Source organism: Tyto alba, unplaced genomic scaffold, assembly GCF_018691265.1.
Source record: "Tyto alba isolate M040663 unplaced genomic scaffold, T.alba_DEE_v4.0 Super-Scaffold_44, whole genome shotgun sequence".
Classification (NCBI taxonomy): Eukaryota; Metazoa; Chordata; class Aves; order Strigiformes; family Tytonidae; genus Tyto; species Tyto alba.
In genome coordinates, this window is record NW_024881320.1 from 7,145,117 (window position 1) to 7,169,543 (window position 24,427).

General features: G+C 35.2%; 1 protein-coding gene across 4 annotated transcripts in view; it reads left to right on the forward strand.

Annotated features, from left to right (window-relative positions):
- The window catches only part of LOC104363581 (splicing factor SWAP), a 48,951-nt gene that overhangs the window by 12,429 nt on the left and 12,095 nt on the right, over window positions 1-24,427 (forward strand). For all 4 annotated transcript variants that reach the window (XM_009970051.3, XM_033008137.2, XM_033008139.2 and 1 more), the window contains exons 6-14: window positions 284-399; window positions 1,258-1,393; window positions 4,071-4,308; window positions 4,649-4,780; window positions 5,140-5,233; window positions 7,558-7,735; window positions 10,307-10,540; window positions 12,050-12,240; window positions 21,316-21,581. In XM_009970051.3, the coding sequence (XP_009968353.3) occupies window positions 284-399; window positions 1,258-1,393; window positions 4,071-4,308; window positions 4,649-4,780; window positions 5,140-5,233; window positions 7,558-7,735; window positions 10,307-10,540; window positions 12,050-12,240; window positions 21,316-21,581 (1,585 nt within the window). The remainder of the gene's footprint in view (window positions 1-283; window positions 400-1,257; window positions 1,394-4,070; window positions 4,309-4,648; window positions 4,781-5,139; window positions 5,234-7,557; window positions 7,736-10,306; window positions 10,541-12,049; window positions 12,241-21,315; window positions 21,582-24,427) is intronic.

Genomic DNA, 24,427 nt, shown 5'->3' on the forward strand with positions numbered 1-24,427 from the left:
AAAAGACATGATTGTTTTGGGAAACTTTTAGATACAAGAGCTGCTATGACCTTGGAGCTTTTAGGAACACTTGTATACCTCTAGTCCAACGGAAAGTTGGTCTGTGCACTTAGTTTTTAGTTTTACTGATGACTAGCAATATCTTCTTGCATCTATGACTTTGTGAATAAGGATATTTATGTAAACAGTAGTTTAAGAAGGCATGCTTGTCCTGTACCGTCTTTCGCTCCCAATACAAAACCTTAGTAAACCCAAATAAAATTCAGACGTTGCTTTTATTTAGACTCAAGAGTCAAATCTGAGGAAGAAGATGATGATGACGATGATGATGATGGAAATTATCTGCATCCGAGTCTCTTTGCATCTAAAAAATGCAGTAGGCTTGAAGAGCTCGTGAAGGTACTTGACCCTATTAAAATCATTTTCTATTTTGTAAAACATCTGATACATAGGCACAAAAATTTTAATATGCAGGTGTTAAGATCTTTTGTTATTAATTTATTTTTTTTTCCCAGACGGTGTCTTAGTAATTTAAGTCTGTTTTGGTAAATTTTGAAATTACCTTTTCTCTAGTACATAAATTGTTACTTTTCCATTTGCAAGGAATTATTTCTCGTTTTGATTCCCTCTGGTATTGAGGGCACCACTCAAGGATTTATCCCACAGAACCTGTATTGAAACTGAAAAGATTAAGATATTGAATGCCTTCTGTATATAAGCTGAGAGAGAATGTTTTCTTTTTAGATTTTAGTAGATAAAATGTTGACATGAAGTAATAGTTTCAGCAAATAATATTTCATCAGAATGTACTATTAATTTAATGTACATTTTGCCGAATGTGTTAGTTATTTTTGTTTTCTGAGTTGGATCAGTGATGGAATAATGAGAATGACAGATGGTTGTACCCATTTAAGACTTTCAGAGGGTCAGGTTCTGTGTTTTATCCCAGCCTTAGCATTAAATGAGTAAGAGTAATACCCTTTTTATTTTTTTTCTTTTTGGTCATGGATTTCTGTTCACATTAAATTAAAGGGTTTTTTTTGTTGTTGTTTTAATTTTGTTTTTTGTTTTACAGTAATTTTCTAAAAAGAATTTGATTCTGATGTGAGAACTACAAAAACACTCACTTCACTGTTTGAACAATATTACTGATATTATTAACACAGATAAATTTGCTTTCCAAATGAGGTTGATGCTATCATGCTTTAAAAATGTACTTCAAATTGTAGTCTTTATGTATTCTCAACATTTTTTCAGCCTTTGAAGGTAGTAGACCCTGATCATCCACTTGCAGCACTGGTGCGCAAAGCACAATCAGACAATAATTCGTCTACACCACAGTCAACAGATGGGGCAGCTGTACAGACATCACAAGCAGAATATTCTTCTGATTGTAAGTGTATTGTGATTAGACAGCTGGTGGTGTGTCTTGATGAACTGTATGTGGATGATGGTGGGAAGAAAATTTGTTAGTTTCACACTTGATGATTCATAACTGATATTTATTCTTTTTTAATCTTCTGAGTCTTTGAAGGTGCGTTCTTCCACTGGGTATCTGTCCAATTGTTAGCTGCTTTAAAAAAACAGAAATGGGGGGGTGGGGGGACAGGCAAGAGGGCAAGTATCTAGTCTGTGAGTATGGTTAGCACAATACCCTTAGTATTTTTTGATAACTTCCATCATTTTCTATTAATGAAGCCTAATGAATACCTTCAGTATTGAATATAAAAATGTTCTATAAAATAATTAATGCAAAATGCAGATAGTAAATCTACTTTGAACAGTTTTGCTGAAGTGTCTAACAATAAGAAAAATCTGCAAAGGTAAAATCACGTAAACCGAAGCATCCCACTGAAGTGATAAAGACAGATTTTAATACAATATTCTGTACTAAGGTTGGAAGTAGTTTTATGGGAAATAAGTCTTTTATTAAACAGTCGATTCCTATAGTTTTTCATTATTTTACTTTTTGTTCTGTGCACTGGTGTAGTGTTATATATAGAAAATAAAATTCAGGAATATGCAAGATTCAAAGTTAAAAATAGATTTTTTTTTAAATTATATTTCTCATTACAGTATCTGAGAGGCAGTATTATCTTTTAAGTTCCATAGCTACAGAGGGTATTCTTTTATAAAGGAGCAGATACTCTATTTTGGTTTTTTTTTTTCTCAAAAAGCAACAAAAGCAATGATATATTTCAATTCTAAATGAGCAGTGTGGAAAAGTTGTATGCTCAAATGCCTTTTCTGTGCCTGATATTGAAATGCCAAGCCTTTATTCTATCTCCAAATTATTATTAAATCTTTAATCTTAGATTTTTCTTGAACTGTTTCAGATAAATGTAAATCCCATCCTGTCTATAACCTCTTTAAGAATAAACTTTGCTATGAAATTTTTAGCAACATTATCTTACCTGCATGTGTCTGGTTTCCATTATATTTGAAGCTGCTTAATGCAGGCCTTGTGTAAAGCTCCTGCAAATTTTGTAAATTCTGATAGTCAAAAAGGTGAAGTCAAACTTAATTGGGTTTACATGCCTCTCAATCTTTTCAAATTCCAGGATTCTGAAAGTCTTGATTCCTTAAATATCGAAATGAAAAATACCCTTTCTTTTATGGGTCTTGCCATTTGATGCTACTAAGATACAAGAAAATTTGTATTGCAGCCTTGACTACAGTAGGGTTTCATGATATTGTAAATTTGTAGGTAATGAGTAATGTTACTTCAGGGTGGGGGTGGTGATGGGAGTTCTTGGTTTTCTAGTAAAGTTTTTGTAAATAAATATCACCATAATGATCTGAGTTGATTTTGATGCATTATAAATTCAGAACCCCCAGAGGATTACAGGTGTTGTCAGTGTAATATATGGAGAGGAGCATGCATGGAAGTAATTTTTATTTAAAATTGTACCCATAGAGAATCTTAATAAAACTGAAATAAGATTTCTGTGGAGAAATTGAAAATTACTGGTTATTTCAAGAAAGACTAAAATCAGAATAAGTATCTCTGTAGAATAATGCTCATCGGTTTTTCTATTACTTTCATGTCATGCTTGAATCCGAATGTATGTGTTACAAACTGGGAGATTATAATTTATTAGCAATACAAGTTAAGTGTGCAACTCCTATCCCTGTCTTTAAAACTTAACAGATATTTATTCTGCTCTTCTTATAGAGAACTTATTATTTGAAGAAAGTAAATACTGCCACACAGGAATGTTTATGAAACTTCTAAGAGGATAATTCATTGTAATTTAATGCATTGATTAAACGTTGTCTCCAGAAATGTAAACTTACTGTAAATCCTTTGGAATATTTTACCTTAATACTTTCTGTTTATATGTCTTCCTGCAGAAATTCTTTAGATTTGCAAGAAGTAACTGCCTTTTAAAAGTGTTAAACTAAATTATAAATATAAAATATTTAAAAATAAAATATTGTCCTGAAAAAAAGAAAGCAAGCCATAAGCCTCTACACTCTCAAGAAATAAATATTTAGAATGGTAGAAGCCTCTAGTGTGGAAAACTTGCTTATATCAGTTGTTCATTGTAGTGGTGTTAAATTGAAAGCCTGTCTTTCTTTTTGAGGTTTCAGTAAGTAGGGGTGTATCTATATATAATGATATAGTGGTTTAATATACATATATATGTAACGATACTAGTGGTTTAATTTCTCTCTGTTAGTTTTGAATATATGCACATTTCTTTCTTAATACATACAAAGTTTTAACTGAGTTAAACTGCTGGAAGAGAATTAGATTTAGGAAGAATGATTTAATATTAGGTCATTTTTTAATAGGCCTTCTCTGGTTCACTTCGCCATGCATAACTATTTGGCTTCCAACTGACATTCAGTACATTCTGATTCTGTCCCTTGATCTATATATTTCTTATTCATCCTAAACACAGGGGTTTTTTTCCACACAAGAAATTAGATACCATTTCTTAGTGCATTGTGTGAGTCTGGATTCTCAGGGTGTTTGTACTGATGCAATAATGTTGATTGGTTTTTGTTTTGTTTAACTTGGTGCTTCTAATTAGAACATTGTTCTTAAATCTATCTTTTTATAGCAACTGTGGCAGCCATGTATTATAGTTACTATATGCTACCTGATGGAACCTATTGCCTCGCGCCTCCACCTCCAGGAATAGATGTTGCCACCTACTACAGTGCGTTGCCTGCAGGGGTGACTGTATCAAGCACTACAGGAGTAGCAACAGTTCCTCCACCCCCTGGTACGACACCTCCACCTCCCCCAGACACAACCGATAGCAGCAGTGGGTTGACTTCTACCACAACATCTACAAGGTACCACATAACAGATTTGCTTGTTCGTTGGAGGGGTCTGTTTCCTGCACTTCAATATGAAGTATTTAGTAATGGTTCTGTTACTGGTGATTCATCAGTAGCATTTGCCAGTGTTTATACAGCTTTGATTACCTCCACTTTGGTCTTTGATATTGTACGTGGTTATTGTTACTCAGCTACTATGATGTTTTTTATGTAATGGAAAATCAAGTTACTTTAACTGAATAATGAACCCAGAGAGCAAACCTCTATGTAATGTTTCGGGGGTTTTTGTTAAACCAAGAGCCTGAAATATATTTATGTTCTGTTTATTAAAACAATGTACTTTTGATGCTTTCAGCACAATTGCTCCCGTGGTTGCTATTATACCTCCACCCCCTGATATCCAACCTGTTATTGATAAGCTAGCTGAGTATGTTGCTAGGAATGGGATAAAATTCGAAACCAGTGTTCGTGCCAAGAATGATCTCAGGTAAGAGAAAATGTTACTTTAAGTTCTGTTTCAGAAGTTGAGGTTTTAATTTTTAAATATATTACTAGGACATGCAGGTCTCAAGAAGAGAAGTACTATTTTTTTTTAATTAAAATCCATGGAGTGACTTAAAGGTAATGCCAAACCATTATTGCCCAAATCCTCAAAACAACTAACCTAATATAAATGTCTCTAGAAAGCATGCTCTCAATGTGTATCCTCTGGAAGTTTAGGCATAAGTTACAGTGATTCCAAACATCAAATAATATTCCATTTGCTCGAAAAAATTATATGGCAAAGGATTGTTGGTAGTTACTATGTTCATGTGCATTTTCACATATTCAGTTTTCTTTTAACAGATTTGAGTTCCTGCAACCATGGCACCAGTATAATGCTTATTATGAATTTAAAAAACAGTTCTTCCTTCAAAAAGAGAGCAGTGACAACTGTCAGGTACATGTGTATTTGTATATACATATATTAAAAATGCAATGTAAGTGAGAAAAGGACTTGCTTATCTGTTGTGTCACAATGAGACATTTTAAAAATGGAACACTGCATTATGAAAAAATTGTTAGGCAGAGGATGTGAATGGTTTTTTGTTGCTTTTTAGTTTTGCATGGCATTTAAAGAAGGATATGTGAGGTGGGTATGATATTTAGTTCTTGCTTTTTAGTATAAGCAGCCACTCAGTGTGGTTGTAATACACAGTGGCAACCTGGAAATCTTTCTGCTTTTTGTAGAAGGGAATATATGCTTTGTGGAGGTTTAGAGCTTTGTAGGATTGGGATTAGTGTTCTGTTGTCAGAAAGGTTAGGTATAACTTTTAACAACCATAGCTTCTCATATTCCTCATGGTTCTTTGTAGAACAGTAGCAGAGTAGATAGACTACTTTTCTGACATGCTTTTTTCTGAGGGAAGTTTTATTAAAGAAGAGGCCTGTCATGATTGACTGAAACAATATTGGAGTTTCAAAATCTCACATCTGTTTCCTAATTACTCTGCTTCTTCTAGTTCATGTATTAGAAGGTGATACCCAGACTTGGCATCCTTGTTTTTAACTGTTCTCATGTTAGCTAATCTCATTATATTGTTCTCGTATTGAAAAGAAAATTGCAAATAGTATCAGAAATACATTATCTGATGTTAACTTTTCATGGGAAAGAGCTATTTTTTTTTTAGGCCCTATGTCATTTGTCATCTCAAGGCTTAGATTGGGGAGCCTTAAACTGAAGAAGGTAGGCCTGTGGGTAAACTCCTCAAAATCGCTTTGTGGAAAATGAAGAAATTCAATATTACTTGCTGTTTGAAACATTTGTGTCTAATATTTTGTTCTAATAGTGAAAAATGTTTTGAAAACACTGTTTTTAAAGATAAGATGTGGTAAATATGTTCTTACTCAGTTGATAAATTACATGCAAAATTGTCCTGTACCACAATGCTGACGTTCTAGAATTTCTTACTTGCAAACCAGAGGGTTGAATTCATAATACTTACATAATTAATAAGGACTTGTTAACATTTAATTTTGGGGGGAAATTCTACACTAACCAAAGTGTAATAATAAAGGATACATTTTAAGTGTTCAAATGAGTAGATCTAAGAAGCAAGCAGAAACTGGTTTAAGTCCCTTGAGGTCATGTGTAGCAATGCATATTTTCCTACTGTGTGGTTTTGTAGATAATGCCATTCTCTTTAATTTTTTAGAATAATGATTTCAATATTATCTTTATGCTTTAGTAATGTACATATAGGCAACTAATGCAATTGATTGTTCTCCTTTTGGCCATTAAAGTTAATAAGAAATTGTACTACTGGCTTCAGTAAATACAGAATGAAGTCCTTGATTTCCTTGTGTTTTTCCCCTTTGAGGATTTTTAGAAATTAGTTCTGTTGGTCAGGGAATGGCTGCAGGGAGCAATGAAAAGATCTCTTCAATACCTGGTATTTCAACATTTAGTATACTTAATAGCAGTCAGTAGAAAGCAACCAAACTACTTATTGAGAGAGGCTCATTTAAATGTTAAATTACTTAATGTCATCAGCTGACTCACCGTGTAATATTTTTAATGTTCTACAATATCCATCTTAAAAATTCTATAGTGTGAGTATAGAGGTCATCATGAATGATTCAGTCATGTAACAGTAAAACCAGTAATTCTTTACTCTTTTGAAAATCTCAGCACAGTACTGTATCAGTTTAATGCTACAAAAAACATTGACAGGCCCAATGTTCTCCAGCAAAATGTTGGAACAAATCAAGCACATTGACCTGTGTTGATCATGGTAAAACTTGGTTCTGTAAAGGAGGTATCATGCAATTGTACATTAAGAAAATACATCATAAGCTTTCATTTTGTTGCTGTGCATTAACTTTAACAGATTTTGTCTTGGACCCTGGAAACCAAGAACTAAAAGAATATACTTTTGGGGGAAAAAAGTATATGCTTTTAGGGTGTAATTTTAAAAACATAATTTTTAAAACAGCTAGTGTCAAAAGCGTACCAGATGAAGAACATTTCTTTACTGTAAAATAACACCACACTCTCACTGTAGGCCCGTAGTTTTTGCAGCCTGTGGATTTACATGAAGCAGTGCATTATTTATAAGAAGCAGACTTCTGGTCATGAGTGCTTATTGATGTAAAATTATCTGTTATGTGATTAGTTGATAATGTGATTTTTGAAATGGCTGGCAAAATTGCAGCTCTGCAGACACTGCATTGATTATTTCATGAGCTACCCAATTAGTAAGATTGCACATTTCTTTTGAAAAGGGTGTATCTTCATCTGAAGATGTTCCAGCAGATCCTGCCAGTGATACACCAAGTGAGACTCAGTTTGCAGATGAACATACACCTGAAGATGCATCTGAACCAAGTGCTAAGGGAGTTCCAGGAACTAAAAAGGATGTTCCTCCTTCTAAAACTGTCAGTGATGGTAAATTGGTGAAAGGTATGTTAGCATGATTTGTTGGGCATGAAAATATTTGTTTTCATATACTTGAGGGGACAAAAAAAAGAAAAAAGGGAGGGGAAGAGTCAGGGTGAAAGTAGGGAAAAGAATTTCATTATGCAGAAAATCTTTTCACTGGAAGCGTCAAAAAAGGACTGTAATAATTCAGTTGCCTTCATATTTCTTTGTTATCAGACTATCGGATATTTATGATCTGACAGAATAAAATGTTTTCTTTGTTTTATGCAAAGTTGAAGGCTTTCATCAGCGACCCCAGTAGAATCTTGGGTTTGTCATTTTAAACTTGACAGTTACAAGCTCTGTGCAAGAAAGAAGTTATTCCTTCTGAATAAAAGCAGCAGTCTTACTGGAAACCATGCATATGGAGGGAGTGTGCTTTGGAAACCATGCATATGGAGGAAGTGTGCTAGGCTTATTACTTAGTTGTTCAGTCTCCCTGTGTTGGACGTTAGTCATGCTGGAAAAAAAGACCCTTTTCATGTCTAAGTGGAATGTTTTTCCTCCTGCAGTCATACCAGCAGAGAGACAAAATGGGAGGATGCCTTGGAAGCCAGTCAGACAAAGACAGTTAACACACTATTACTGTCCTGAGTTGGAGAAGTGATTATTTAAACCTGGGAACAGATTTCCTGGCCTATTGGGAAAAGATATTTTAAAATTTCTTCTTTTCAGTAAAATCTAGAAACTTGAATATTTTAACTAGAACTGAAAGCCACCGAAAAAAAACCAACCAAACAAAACAGAACAGGAAAAACACTCTTGACCTGTGTTCCCATGGATGGGTAGGGTCTTCCTGCCACTTCAGTGGCTTTCTTAATTGCTGATACATTTATCTACTCCCTGTGGTCCCTTGGAATTCCCTCTTCCTACTCCTCACTGCAGTTCTTTCCCACCACGGGCTGCAGGCTCCAAGCTCTCTGAGGTGGTTGCCTGGCTGTCCATACTCTGCAGTATCTTCTCTGGGCTGGTTGAGTACCTTCCCCGGGGAAGGAGCAATCTTCCCTGTGTTTGAAGATACCCTTTTAAGAGAATGTAATATACAGTAGAAAATTATACAGTTTCTTGTTGTCGTGTTACTAGTAAATGGCAAACCGGAGCAAGTGCTTTAATAATTATCTGCTCAAATTTAGATGATAGACTGTAACCAGTGAGTCATTTCATGGCAATCCTGTTTCTATAAACTTATTTTCATTTCCTCTAATATGGTGCAAATCCCACTTTCTTGTAACCTAAATACAGTACTTGGCTGCAAGACAGATATAACATCCACACTAGATTCTTTTTCTGCCTCTGAGCGAGTAAAATCCCATTTTAGGATTTGTTTTGTTATACAAAAAAGTTGGAAAATCGCTGCTGTAATATCTGTTCTCTTGGAATTCTTAAATTCTTTATTTCTGAGCCTATTTTTCCTTACCCCAGAGTTACAAGATGCAAAGCTTGTATTTTATAAACCTTGGTATGTAATTTAATCATTGTATTTAAATTTCCCTAATTGAAATCTGATAGGATTTATGTGCAAAAGGCATCGTGCTAAAAAAATAAATATTGCAGCAGACTGTATAGTAGTAAGTTGCTTTGCTGAGATGTGTGAGAAAATCTATTCATTATTCTTAGAAGTTGCAATTTGGGTAAATAAATAGTTGAGAGATAAAATCTATTTTTTTTTTTTCAGAAAATGGTTGTCAACATTCCAAGGAAAATTCTGTATGGGAAAAGGATTAGTTCAGACTTAAATATATTAAGAATAGCTAATATATATTTTTTGAAGATCTATTAATCCAACCTAGCTTGAAATTATCCACAATTTCCTTTTTGTTGTGGTATTCCATGTTTTTTACAGGCATTCTTTTTGCTTTGAATTTGTTGGCATGAGTGTGTTGTGCTGTCCTCTTGTGTTGGAGTAGACTAGCTATGACATTTGGGGAAAAGTATTTAGCTTTTGCATTTATATCTCCTGTAATGAAATGTTGTTAACTCCCCAAAGTAATTAATTTTCATATAGATGGAAATAAGTCTTTAAATACTCTTTAAATAGCCTGCCAAATGCTATTGTTGTGCAAACCATCGATTTAGTGTGAAGGAAACATAAGGGATCATATCATACTGTAGTGTGTCAGATAGGAGCCTGAGACAGAGTATTTTCATCTTGAGCCAGGAAGAGTAGATTGTTCATCTGGGAAAACGAAGAAGTACTGAAAATAAAATTTATTTGGGACAGAATATGAGATTATTTATCTCATCTCAGGAAATGCAATTCCTGAGATGGTTTAGAGTACCTTTTTTTTTTTTTTCCTGCCACTACTGAAGTATTCAAAAAAGATTTGAGATACCACTTTACAGGGCAAATGAAGTTTCCAACAAATTGTGTTGTCAGTTTCCCCAAAATAATTAACATAACATAAGGATGATACAAGTTTCTCTTTTTTTTTTTTTTTTTTTTTTTTTTTTTTTTTGTGGTGTAGTCTACATGAGTAATGGATAAAGTCAAGAAAATCAGCCTGCTTTCTACTGTAGTCTAATGATGTGTAAAATCTTACCATTCATTCACAGCATCGTTTGCTCCGATAAGCTTTGCAATCAAAGCCAAAGAAAATGACCTTCTTCCTTTGGAGAAAAACCGTGTGAAATTAGATGATGACAGTGATGAGGAGGAAGAAGAGGGCAAGGAAGGCCAAGAGAATGCTAATAGTGCTTCAAACCATACTCCAGCTGTTACCACTCCTTGTAGTGCTGCTGAAGAGAAAAAACCTCAACTTACACAGGAGGAGTTGGAAGCTAAACAAGGTATCCCGTGTTACACTGAAAACAAAATGAAAGATTTAGTCTTTCAGGCAAACTACAAAACTGTCATGTGAATAAGTATGACATTTTAGGTATTTTGAATCTTTACTGTGTCATATTAACAGGAATCAGAATTCTTTTCCCACAGTTTCCTGCTTATTGTTTAAGAATGAAATCTGCATTGGTTTCTCAGCAAAAATCAAGCTTGTAACACGCTGGAGTTGAGTACTTTGCCCTAATGCATGATCTTTCTGAATTTTATTTTGTTTTTCCATTCTAACCTCCGAGTAAAATACTAAACTTGTAGTTTCCAGATTGCATTAACAGAGCCCAGAAAAAGGCATGTCCATTTCTCATTTTCTTCAGAAAGCAGTGAAATAGTTCAAGCTATTTTTCAGTTATACAGCACTCCCATATAGACTAATATCACCTTGTTGATGTTTTGTTACTCTTATAATGCAATGCCATTAAGTCTTTGTGTGGGTTTTTCCTGCAACTTTTTTTATGTATGTAAGGGCAGAAGGGTATGCTGTGTGAATTTGAATGAAACGATCTTTTAAAGGGATCAGATTTCTCCCATTCCTTCCCAAGGCTGTTTTACAGCAGAGAATGTTTCATAAAGTGGAGATGCTGTCAGTGTTTACCAGCTTAAAAACTTAATATTTCTCTTACAACTATGAGTGTGCCACAGGAATTTAATTTTTCATTTTCAAAATGTTTTTTTTGCTCGTAAGTATCAGTTCCTTTGTAAACTTCAGTAGCATAAAGTATGCTGTGGTGATACGTATCTAAAGCAAATATGAAATATTTTGTATAACAACAAAAATGAAGTGTAAAACATGTTTAGAAAAAGTTGTGTGTTGGAAGAACTGTACAGTTGAACAAAAAACCCAATCTTCTACATGCACAGAACACAAAAGTGGAAATGTAAGTTAAAGGTTAGACAAAATATTTACTAGGTGCACAGCTAAATAAACTGGCTTGTTCTCTTTCTGTAATCACATAACAATAACTGTTGGTTGTAACAATAGTGAAATGGTTTGTGTAAACATTTTAAGATATATGTAAATAGGCCTGGAAAATGTAAGGTAAAGATCAGATCTGTGGAAAGAGCAAAAGGGAGAGTTTGCATCGCTTTAAATACAAGAAAAAGCTTCTGAATTTACAGTGCTACTTTTTTAGATAGCTTTTGTAAACAGAAAAGGACAAATATCCTGGATTTTCAGGATTGGGTGGTCATGGAATTTTCTTTAAGCTTTAAAATTTTTACTTCACCTGTACTCCTTTTCATCCAGGAAATTATATTTCTGTGAATTAAGATGCTTGGAATTTCATCATTTCAAGCTGATACATCCATTCAAAGATGTAATAAGGATGTATTAGAAAGGTTTGAGAATGGTTGGATGGGCTGTTCGGTTGTTTGTGTTGGGGGGGGTGTGTGTTTGTTTCAAGGAAGCCTAAGTTCCCCAAGCCTGACTCACTCTAAACTTTATGCTTAATCGTCTTTCTTAGCAAAGCAGAAACTAGAGGATAGATTAGCAGCTGCAGCAAGAGAGAAGCTTGCACAGGCCTCCAAAGAATCAAAAGAAAAGCAGCTACAAGCAGAGCGCAAAAGGAAAGCTGCACTGTTCTTGCAGACCCTGAAAAACCCCCTTGCAGACGCAGAAACTGAGAAAATTGAAGAGAATTCCTTCAATAACGAGGTAAACAGGAAATAAATTTCTCTTTACCATAAAAATAGCAGAAAACTTACCTGTAGAGTATGTATCTGGCAGTATGTTTTGAGTTTGGCTGAAGAGATAGAAAGTTTTCTAAATGGGGAGAAATTTAAATTTTAAACACTGTTAATCTTTCTCAGTTATCTTACCTGTGTCTCTTATCTGTCATTAAAGAACTGATAGAGAAATATGCATAATTCAAAGGCCAGCTAGCCAGTTACAGAAGGGAAAATAGCTTGCAAGTTTAACTCTGTACTAGTGGTCCATGAATTATAGTGCTTATCTTTCAAGAGTGTTTGGATATCTGTTGTGGTATTTACTTACTTAATGTGTGTTTTGATGTGAGTAGCCGTCTTGAAGTTCAGAACTGATTCACAGGCAACCGAGCTTACTTTAAAAATTATTTTGCACCTGTTCTGCTGGGTTTTGTTGTTTGATTTTCAGGCCCATGTTTACTATGGGAGTTAAACCAAAATCTTTTATATTATAAGGATATGATTTTTAAAAGAAGGTAAATTTACAGATAGTGGCACACAATTCAAAAAAATATATATATGCATGTTATTCACTGAGCACAGTCAATGAAAAGTCAAAACAAGAAACTCACCATGAAATAACTGAGGAGCTAATTATTCTGCTAGCTGTCTTCTAGAGAACTGGAAGTAGGCACACTGCTGGTGCCTACTTGATCATGAAATGACCTAATCCATTGGGTTTGTTCAGCGGAATCTCTTTATTTTGGAGAGTAGAAGCAGTTATCCTTCTGTAGCAAATAAATTTGGAGTGTTAATATTTCTGCACTTTCTTTCAAAGAGCAATTTTTTATAACTCTGCTAGCAATTCAAACCCTCTGCTTCTTTCTAGAAAACTACTAGGAAATAGTCATGTGGCAGAGGCAGACTGCTTTCTGTCTTCTGCCTTGTAATTGTCCATTTGCACAAGGGTAATTTCAGTTTGAGGGCTTTCAGAAACTCTGTTTTGAGTAGGTCGTCATGATGCTGCACTCTTAAGCAAAATCTAAGAGTAACCTGGATATTGATGATGATGACATAATTGGCTTTAGGAACACATTAAAATTGCTAAGGAGTTCCCTTGCCATTTGGCTGTTTGGACTCCTGTTTCCAAAGGAAGTTAAAAGCTAATTTCTCATAGCCATACATTGGATTACTAGAATTTATCACAAAGAGAAAAAAAGAGGATTTATCGTGCGGAATTAACTGCTAATCAGTTAGTTGGCATTATCTTCTACAGCGAACAGAACTGTAACTAGTCAGTCTGTTGATGAGTAGTTATGATAAAAACATCTTTTGGGTAGAGCCTCTAGAAATCAGTGATATAAGACTTAGAATTTTTGAGTAGGCAAGGTGAAAGAGGAGTCTTTGGCCAAAAGACTTTAGTAATGAAACTTCAGTAATGAAGTATAAAACCAAACTCTAAAATCCTGTATTGCTCAGAGCCACACATTTGCTTTTTTACCTACTAATAAACAGAAAATGCTGTTTAAAATAGCTAAGAAATAAGGTGTTTCACATAAACCCTTTCTGATTTCAATAAAATAAGTACAATTTTAAAAGCCTACTTGAGGGATTTGAATTTATTATATAGGAAAATCCTTCAAGTATTCATTTGTTCATTCATCGTAGCGCTGTCCTGAAGCTCTTCTCTCCATCTGCAGTTTTTGGCAGGTTTTCTCTCTCTACTGAAGTCACTTTCCCATTCACATTGTATATTTTCCATTTAAGTTCCTAATTGCTTAAATTCATCCACAGAGGGGAATAGGCTATTTTCCTATTTGGTTTCTGTTCTTTCTTTTTTTCTTTTCCCCTTGTTCCAGCTTTTTCACTGAGCCACTCTCTCTCTTCATGCCAGTATAGTGCTTGTCCTAGATTAAGAAGTGATAATTTTACTTTCAGGAGCGTCACTCATTTTTATTCAGCCTAAGCATTTTATCATAAGCACATCCCAGTCCAGCATGGTTTGAAGCATGCTTGCTAAAAGACAGGGGAGTCTTGTATTTCCAACACCTGTATGGACATGTCCAACAAGTCCAAACAATCTCTTTTCTTAATGGAAGAAGAGCTGTCAAAATCCAATTTCAGCAAAGTCACCTTCGACTTAAGTCTTCACTACAATGGCTGTAAACAGCTGTTGGGAAAAAAGCAGGAATGGAATTTGGTGTAGACTATGTAGTTTCTTGAAACTTAACCTAAATAGGGCAGGACGTTTATGCAGCTTAGGGTATTGTTGCAGAATCTTTCACAACCCAGATCGAAATTTCTGTGTTTGTATATACTGCGATCAGTTTTTTTATTGACACACTTACATAAGTTTATATAGATAGATGCATATAGATTTTTGCATATTGAAGTTTTAAACATGAGTGTTTTTCAAGGTGTTGTGTTTCTATTTGCCATGTTTGATAAAGCTTCCATCTACATTCATTCCAATGCATAATCTGCCTTTTGCTCTACTTGCCTGGCTTGCCTATTAGTAACATCCTATTTGATTCAAGAAATTTTACTAGAAAAAGGTAAGTGAAATCATGTTGTAGATTTTTTAACCTCTGTTGTATATATACTGAGAATCCAATAAGCTGCATCGTGATGTCTAAATCAGTTTACAAGTAAATACGTAGTACTAGGGGGTTTTGAGCTTTTTCAGTCATGTTTCAGAAACAAAAAGCTGCATTTAAAAACACTGATTGCAAAAGTAACAAGAACTACAGTGGCTATAATTAAAAAAAAATATATAAAAAGTTGAGAGAGATATGTATAATTAGTTTCGTTGTTCGGACAGTGGAACTAATAGGGGAAATTCCAGAAAATGAAGAAAAAATAAAATAAATATTTAAGTCCACTAAAATTATCACTTAACCTATTTCATCTCCAGTTTGGGGGGAAGGACAATCCAATGAGGAGTCCAGGAAACAAAGATTGATATGCAATGGTCATAGAGTTAATGTAGTGGAATAGTTTTTGTAGCTTAAAATGTGTCCCAGAAAAATGGAATAGTGACTGAGATGTATAATAAAGCATGAAGAAGAGTTGAGAATGTCCTTGGGAAATACATGATTACCATGAGATTGCCCCTGCCTAATAACTTTATAAAAACTAGTAATGCTATTTATGTGTATGCACAGTGTACATTTGTGCTGAAGACCTGCTCTGTAGAAATGCATTAAATGAGCAAAGCTTTTTGACCTCTCAGGTTTTCCTGATACCTAGTATTTCTTGAAAGAAATGCTGGTACTGAGTATATGTTACACCTTAGAGCAAAATTGATTCTACTAACTGCACGTAAAGTACAGTCAATACCACAGAACATAGTGCTTTTAAGCTTTTTTGGCTTCAGCTAAATTTTAAAAATAGTCCGATCTACTTTTTCCATAGTTGAATTACTACTTTTATATGGTTTCCTGTTTTTCCCTGAAAATCAAGGAAGAGGAACAAAAGGCTGAGAAACGAGCTTGAGCAATGAAGCAGGGCAGCTTTTCACAAATGGCTGCTCACCATTCTTGCATGTGTTACAACAGTACAGTTATGCATAATATTTCCTCTAACCAGTAGCTGGAAACCATGTAATTTAGCTCAGTTTCCAAAACCCATCAGCTTCCAGTAACATTGTAGCTAGTGAAGTCTTTGCCCTTTTTCAGGCCATGGGTAAACAGTAAGTGGGTGGCATCTCACTTCTTGTTTATATGTTTACATGTATAATTCACATAGACACTTTTGTAACAAGACAGTCAGGCCAACTGACACATCTGTCAGGCAGTGCCAGTAAAGAGAAGTTGCCGTCATTCTGCAATGAGCATAGATAGGTTCTTTGTTCTAGCAAATAACCTGTAGTTTTAACAACTGCAGTTCTTCTAGATATGAAGAGCTGGAGTATGCCGGGTTACCTGGAGTGCTTTTTTTAAACAAATAAAGTAAGGTCTTTTATAATCTGAAATGCAAACCTTCTTCCAAAATTATTAAAATTAATTTAAATTTTAAAAATTAAGATGATCTTTACATATATATTTATATATAAGTACAGTAAAGACTAGTTGTGCATGTTCCTATATATACTTACCAAAACCTGAATTAAGTAGATTAGACACTGGAAAGAGCTCACATTAAGATGGTAGTTTGTTTTGCTTTCAGCTTAATAAAGCAAAAGTGTTAGCTATTGGCACAAGTTGAATTCTGAATACAGGTATCACCCTTGGTAGTAGGTGTTCATATGGTATACTTGGTATACTAGTCCTGTAACATTTTTGCCGCCTTTTTCAAGTGTTAAATGTTGTTTGTGTGAATGTGCTAATTCAGAACTTTTGATTATCCCTAATCTGGTCCAGCACCGTTCTTAAGTGCATCTGGGAGCACTTTTTCTTTCAAAGGAAAAGAATAGTGTTATGGAGCCATGGTTCTCCATCTGTGTGCAGCCAAGCCTCACAGAAGAAAATTGCCATGGTTCAGTGTCTTGCTGGTGATCACTTGCTTGATGTTTTTGTTAACAATGGTTGATAATGGTAGCAGGTTATGAGTCTTGCAGAGGGAGAATCTAAGTTGCTAAATCATTGCTTCCAGCAAAATGTTTTGATAAATATAATTTGTGTAGGTAAAGTCCCCACCCTGATGTCCCTGTCAAAGGAAGGCCTGCAGACCTGCATCCTTTGTCAAAGAAATTGGTTGTAAGTGGCCATTTAAGTCATTTAATTGGTGAAATATCTCCCGGAATCTACTGGTGCTTGTAATACCTGACAAAAAATAGGAGAAGTGTCCAGCAGTGGTAGGTGGCTAGACAGTGCAAAGTATATTTAACATCTTCAAAGAAGTTACTTGATGTAGTGACAGGTGTTCTTCAAGTTTAATACAGTCCAATTCTTGTCTGCAGGGCATGATTTAACTAATAGTGTGTCTGATGAGTTTCTAATATGGATCATTCTGCTAATCTCTTCTATTTTATCCTATGTCAGAAATGATTTAGGGATGACAGTAATTAGATATGCATGTAAAAGACAGTTGGTGTTACCCAAAATGTTACCTGTATAAACCTTAGATTTAAACAAGGAGAGAAATCTGCAATCATAATGCTGCAAAACCAGACAAGCACATGATTTGAAAGTAACTCTGTTTTAATGACTTATCCGAAATGTAATCTGCCATTGTGCCTCTGAATATAAAGATTCTATAGTACAAAACAAAACTTCTTTTGCCTTCTTCACCTTCCCTGCTTTGAAGCGCTGTTTTATTGTTTGTTTCTTTAGATGACTTGTCCTTACTTTTGTCCAATATGTAACAATGTTATACAAAATTCTGTCTCTTTTTGAAGAACTTACCATGGTCAGTGTACTGTTAATAGTTATGTTTCAATGCAGCAGCTAAACTATGATGAAACTGTTGAGTCTTTGAGTATTAAGTACTTAGTTTGTTCTATAGGAGCTAGCTCAATAGGAAATGTTTTTATCACTTCTATTTAATCATTTTGGGCCAATTTATTGAGGCTAGGACTGACAAACTTCTAAAAGCAGTAACTGCTCACTTTGATGCACAGAGCAGTCATACACTTCCACTGCTGGTAGACAGCTGTTTATTAATTCTCAGTCAGAGAATACTTTACCATAAGCTTTGGAGAACATGCGGTTAAAAAAGGCATAGTGGTAGAAAAGAATCTGGAATATTTTCAGATGTTAATGAAATAAAATAATTATTGCTTAACTTTTCACAGTTCTGACATTCTTCACTCTTTCCAATTTTGATCTAATATAGAGTTCAAATTACTGCAAAATTCATCTGTTCAGAACAGAAAAAATATTAGCTAGTTGTGAAAGTGTTAGTAATATTATCGATAATGTTCTTTACCAGTTGGTTTTGTTTGTACCAGTAACAGTGCTAGAGTTTCATTCTGTTGCAGTAAGCACCTTTTGGTTCACTGCTAATGTTAGCTTCGTGTGTCAAGTAGTGTAGCCCAGAATAACTAATGTGTGTTCTAGTCTTGTGAATACTACAAGTATGCAAATGTCTTCTAATGAACTGAAGTGCTCATTTATGTTCTCAAATATCTATAAATTCTTCCTGATATAGACCTCTTTCCTAACCCATTCCTGCTAAACAAGAGTTGTTGAATCATCTTTGTTTTCCAAAAAGGTATCTCTAAAACATTTTTTATACTGAATGTTTACTGTAGAAGGGGTTGTTTTAGTTGGATTTGCTTCAGTCATGCAAATAAAATGCTGAAGAACAACTCTGCCAGTGAAATTGTCTGACACTGTAGTGTTTAATAAGGGCCAAAAAATGTGCTGTTACCCCAGGTGGACAAAGAAGTGAGATTCGGTGAAAGTTATCTGAATGTTTACAGTGTAACTTCTTGGAAGAGGTCTCAAAAAATTTAAATCTCTCATCTCTTGAGATACATAATAAAATTCATCAGGTAGCCAGTTTGTTGCTGTGCTTTACAAAACTGTGTTCTACTGACCTGCAGATTTGTGGAGCTTGGTCAGTAAAACAGTGTTTCTGCCTTTTGGAAATACTATCTCCTAGTATCTGTGCTTGCTTTGATTATATTTTTTTGATTCCTGCCATATTTGTGCCTCCGATTTTAGTTCCCATTACCTTAGTTTGCCTAGATCAGCTTTCACTAGTAAAGATACAAATCACTGACAGCTTATTCTATTTGCCAGACACTAAGACAGTTTATTTTTTCCAAATACTTTTATTCAGCAGCATTATTTATACACCTAGAAATTTTGTTTGTGGCCTGGTAACTTACTGACATTCATTTCTTTCACTGAGGTCTATGTTCTGCTCTGATGGTGGATCGGGTAATTCTGATGGTGAGTTTTTTCTTGGAGGCAGCCAGAAATGCCACTGAGGGAATCAGCACATTTGTTCACAGTTGATCACGCCGTTGCAACCTGACGACTTTCATTTGAGCTCCTGGTTGCAATGGTGTGTTGTTTAGGTTTGGATGAGTAGGTGACTTCTCCCTGGTGTGTTAGCTGTTGTCTTGTACTCCAGAACCTACATATTCACCTGAGGGTAGCTAACATTACTTCCGTATGGCTTTCCAAACATGATTCATTAGTAACCTGAAGCAGTGGTGTCTGCATCTACAGCCAGCCAGCCTGCAACCGTGCTTTTCTTGGAGATATCTGGGCAGCTCTGTTGTTCTTTGGTGTAAGCATCCTGAAAGTCAAGGGTAGCCCACAGTTTCAGCATCCGATGCTTTTGGTGGATATACAGGGGTGCTCAGCATTGTGGGGTTCTTCTTTGTGATTGCTGAGAGAATCTCCATGTGTGAGCTAAGAGTAAATGTGTCATTTGTTAACTTCCTTTTTGGCAGTGGTATGACAGCTTGTGTTTCATGTGGCCAAATGAGCTTGGGTGCTGAAAACCATTGTTTTTTTCTTCCCACTCATCTTTTCCTCTTAACTCTACTTTGCCTACAGCCATTTCATTTCAAACTATTAGAGGTGTCTACTTCAAGGCAAACTGGTCTATTACATATTCAGTAGTGTTCAAAGCGAAGACTAAGATACTGTATAAAGAGATGAATAACGTTGTCAAAGAATGAAAGTCATACTTGGGGGTCTCAGGAAACTGAAGTTTGGAGATGGGGTGCCTACAATTACATGTGGATTGTGAATTTAGTGAAATTGGAAATGGATTTCTGGTAAACCAGTCACTTGATCATGCTATAAAATGTTTATAATCCTTGAAGCAAACTACTTTAGTACTGCTTTATTTTTGCAAATATTGTGATAGCAGTTGTCAGTTAAGGCTCAGAAAAGTGTCATGGCTCTCTAACTTGAGGCAAAGCTGGATTTCCAGTTATTCAGATCTGGTCAATTATTGCCTTGACATATTCACAGTAGGAGACGGGTAAAAAGAAAGGAAAAGATCACCTGTTTCTAACTTGGATTTTTCAGGTTTTAATATATTATTTTTTATTCCAACCATGATAAGCATCCCTGTATCAAATGATGGAGCAGAAATCATGACAGAGGGAAACTGATTTCTCCAGTTGCTTTGAAATGGCAGCTGGGGGAATGACAGGCTTTGAAATGAGAAGCATATCTATAGTGCTGGACTTGAATTGATCTAAATACGGTATTGAGCAGAATTCTCTCAGGTACAAGCTGATAATTTGAGAATTTCTTGGAGTGTGGTATGTTTTGCTTAACTGACTGCAGTCAGGATTACTCACTGAATGTGAATTGTTCATGGACCTGTTCTACAAGATTAATAATTTTTGAGATCTTCCCAACCCTATACATGCAAAATATTTATTTCTCAAAGTACAGAAATAATTTGTGTTGGCACTAATCCATTTTACTGTTTTCCTTCTGGTAATCTAAACAACACAGTTTGGGGATGAAAGTGACACTAAAACTTAACTTTGAATATCAGCAGTTCCCTGTTTGTATTTTCATGTTTATCCTTTTTTAAATAAAAGGGATAAGTAGATGAAAATATATCCTATTTTTTAGAATACATTTCTTCTAAAAACTAAAGATGAAAATTTCAGAACTATGTCCTAGTTAGCTGACAGTTTTAGTATGCATATTCCAACTTGCATATATATCTTTGGGGAATTGTATAGGCCTCCATTAAATACTACCAGGTGCATGTTTTTGAAGATGTCAGCCTTATGCACACTTTACATAATACTGATGCAGCACTGTGAGTCTTTAAAGCATTCATGTCAGGTTAGATTGTTATTGATTTAACAACTGCTTTCTTAAGATGGATGTATTTCTCATACACTTTCATGAGTCAAAAAATGTAAGTTATTAAAAAATGTTAGTTAATATTTTCCTTGCTGTTGTACTTGTTATCCAGCATTTCTGGAAAAAAAACCCTATATTGTATATTGACAAGACTACCAAGCAGAATATCTTAAGTTTCTTTGCCAGAACATGCAGGTATGTGGCATGCACAGGAGTAGATGTAGCCCTCTTTATTATGAAGGACTAGAGATGCTTACATGTTGTCCGCACTTACAGGACTTTCTCAAATTAAAAATTTGCACGCAACTTTGAAAACTTAATGCTGTTATTTGTTTACCTTTTGATTTCAGAGTGTCACTAGTATACCATGTCCTGTGACTGCAGTCAGAACTTTACCCACCTTAGAAGTTAAACAAGCAGAAAGGCCTTCAAGCAAAAGCAAAGATCCCCCCAGGGATGAAGAAAAAGAAAAGAAAAGAAAAAAGCACAAGAAAAGATCTCGGACAAGATCTCGATCACCATTCAAGTATCATTCATCATCTAAGTCCAGATCTAGATCGCATTCAAAAGCAAAGCACTCGCTTCCCACTGCCTATAGAACTGTCAGACATTCAAGGTGGGTTTGGAAACCAAACATATTCTTTAGAGTTCTGTGTGGGCTAACACTTAAAACATTTTTGCGCTTCTTCCATTGCATAAGCGTCCTTATACCCATTACAAAGGGTATAGTCACCTTGAAGACAGTAAATAAATATCATCAAATGTGGAAGGTCTTTGAAAATAGTTTTAATGAAATAATGAATAGTGCAGAATTTGTACCAGTAAATGCTTTTTCACTCTGGTCTGTAAAATACCTGGCGATAATATGTAGCGATGCGATTATAGTAGGAAGAGAACTTGCTAATAAGTCTGTGGCTGTTGGAGTAAAGTAACCAGACAATATTAAGATAAGAAATATAGGGATAGAGAACATGGTGCATAAACAGAAAAGCCCAGGAGGGAAAGCAGTTGGGTAGTATGTGAAAAAATATGATGGCAGGAGAGATATAGCAGGAATCCAAGAAGGGTGAAAACAGAGTTGATGAGGGAGACCACAGAAGAATGTAGCCCAGTGCAGTTAACGCTAATCATTAATGCGATTAAATTCACTACGTTAATTATCCAGCTATAAAATTACATATATTGTGTTATAGTAATACTGTTAATTATATCTAAGACATTTGGGTCTAGGCACGTTTAAAGTCTACTGTCTGTAAAATTAGTCATATCTGAACACCACACCATATAGCAGTTATTGTGGTCAGTGAGATAGGGCTTATTCTTGAAGTTGCATTCTCTGGATCATGCTACAGAAGTGTTTAAATGACTTGTAATTCAAATGAAGTGTGCATACAAATACTACCACAGCCATATATCTATGTGATGCATGCAAAACTGTGCATTCTTCTACCTTTGTGACCATGCCTATGACATATGCTTCTTCCTGAAAAACAGCTTCTAGCCCTTTATGATGGTGTGACAAAACTTATTATCTTATACTTTCCTTGCCCATTTTTTTTGTTTATTTAATGGCGTCTGACTACACTAATACGAGTAAGCATTAACACGTTGCAACTTGTTATACTAGATGTTTAAGGTTAAATATGATACTTTGCTGAAGACATTTCTGCTATTCAGAGATGCAAGGAGTTAAATGAACATAAATTAGGCTGAAACGATCAATCGGACATGTTGTTTACTTCCCTGCCTTTGACAATAGGTGGTCATGATGCTGTCTGTTATAAGGCACATTCCAAAATACTGTGTGCCATTCCTTTTCTGTACTTACCAGCGTGTAAAGGGAATAATGCTGAATGAAGCTTTCCTTGTTTAAAAAGAGAATGGAAGACTTCTCATAGTTAAGGATATCTTGGGGAACAGTCTTCTCAGGTGAATCACTCATCTTTTCCACTCCCTGTCAAAACTTGAACCTCCCATATCACTTCTTCAAAGCTATGTTGCATATATTTATCCATTATTTTACTGATATATGGTAAAACCAAGGAGAAACATCGTAGTAACGCTAAAAAAAAATTAAATCATCTTCTATGGTACCTTGAAAGAGACAAAGAATCATCTGAGAAGATCCTTAACAGTACTTGGGTATGCTACTTGACAGGATAATGATAATCCTGCATGTTGCATGAGTTTGCATCGGGCAGTAACCAGATTAATGGGAACTTTCAAGTTCAGTTTGAAATATGTACTGAGTTGAAGATATATACTGATATATATATCTTCAGCGACTTCAGGAAGATAAAATATCAGGTCCTTTATTAGAGGCTTGAATACTCCCACCAACTTGGTCTACTTTTGGTTCTGCTGGTGAAAAGACAACAGTCTACTGATGTATACCACATACTTAGCGGATAGTCTCATTATGTTTTGGTGGTTGGTTTTTTTTTTTGATAGCCATAGTTCAAGTGGTGGAAAAATTACACAAAAATCACCAAGCATAGTTAATCTACTAGAGCTAATCTTTGCTTGCCGTCTTGAGTGTGCCTCCTGGCACAAGTCAAATAATAGACACATAAAAACCTTAACATCATGAATCAACACAAGACCTGATTAAATCTGGTTGGATATTTCCTAGATCAGCTGTTGAATTCTACAACCTGAGAAGCTTGATGCTGGTTAGATGAATATTAAAATTGTTTCAGAACAACTGCACCATGTCTTGCAGTAAAAATATTTTGCATATTATAAAACTTGACAGAAGTTAGAGCTGAACAGGAAAGGGCTTTCCATTCAGTCAGTCTTTCTGTCCTTTGAATGCCACTTTAAACAAAGGTCTCCAGAGGGTGTCTGTCCCATTCATAAACCCATTGTTTCTGGGAGCTTAAGTCAGTATCATCTGCGCTGAGTGGGTGCCTGTTCCCTTTGAGCTTTTTGCAGGCTGTATGAAATGCTTATAGTGGCAATTATATCAGGTGGGAGACCTGTTAGAAATCTGAGTGTACCTTTCTATCTATAGCATTTCAGAAGAACATGGCTAAATCTAAACTTCTGACCAAGGACCTTTTGTAATTCAACTGTAATGAATACCGTTCTCCTACATCTGACACTTAATATAGTCAATAAAGACAAGCAAGTCTTATGCAGGATACATCAAGTGTCTCCTCATCTGGAAGATGATGTTGTTCTGTTTGGCCTCAGCTAGAGTACTGTGCCCAGTTTTGTGCATAAGGATGTGCATAGAAAAAATTAAACCAGCTGGAGGAAGTTTAGAGAGAGTCATCAAAAAAATTCATAATTTAAGAAAAGGAGAGAGTTGGAATAACTGTTGGGGAAGATTGAAGGGAGATTAAATGAGTCTTCATGTATGCCAATAACGAGGGAATAGAACATTCTTCTTCAGTCCTTGGGATTTGGACAATATATAATGGATTTAAATTGGTAACAGAGAGAGTAGAATTCTTTTCA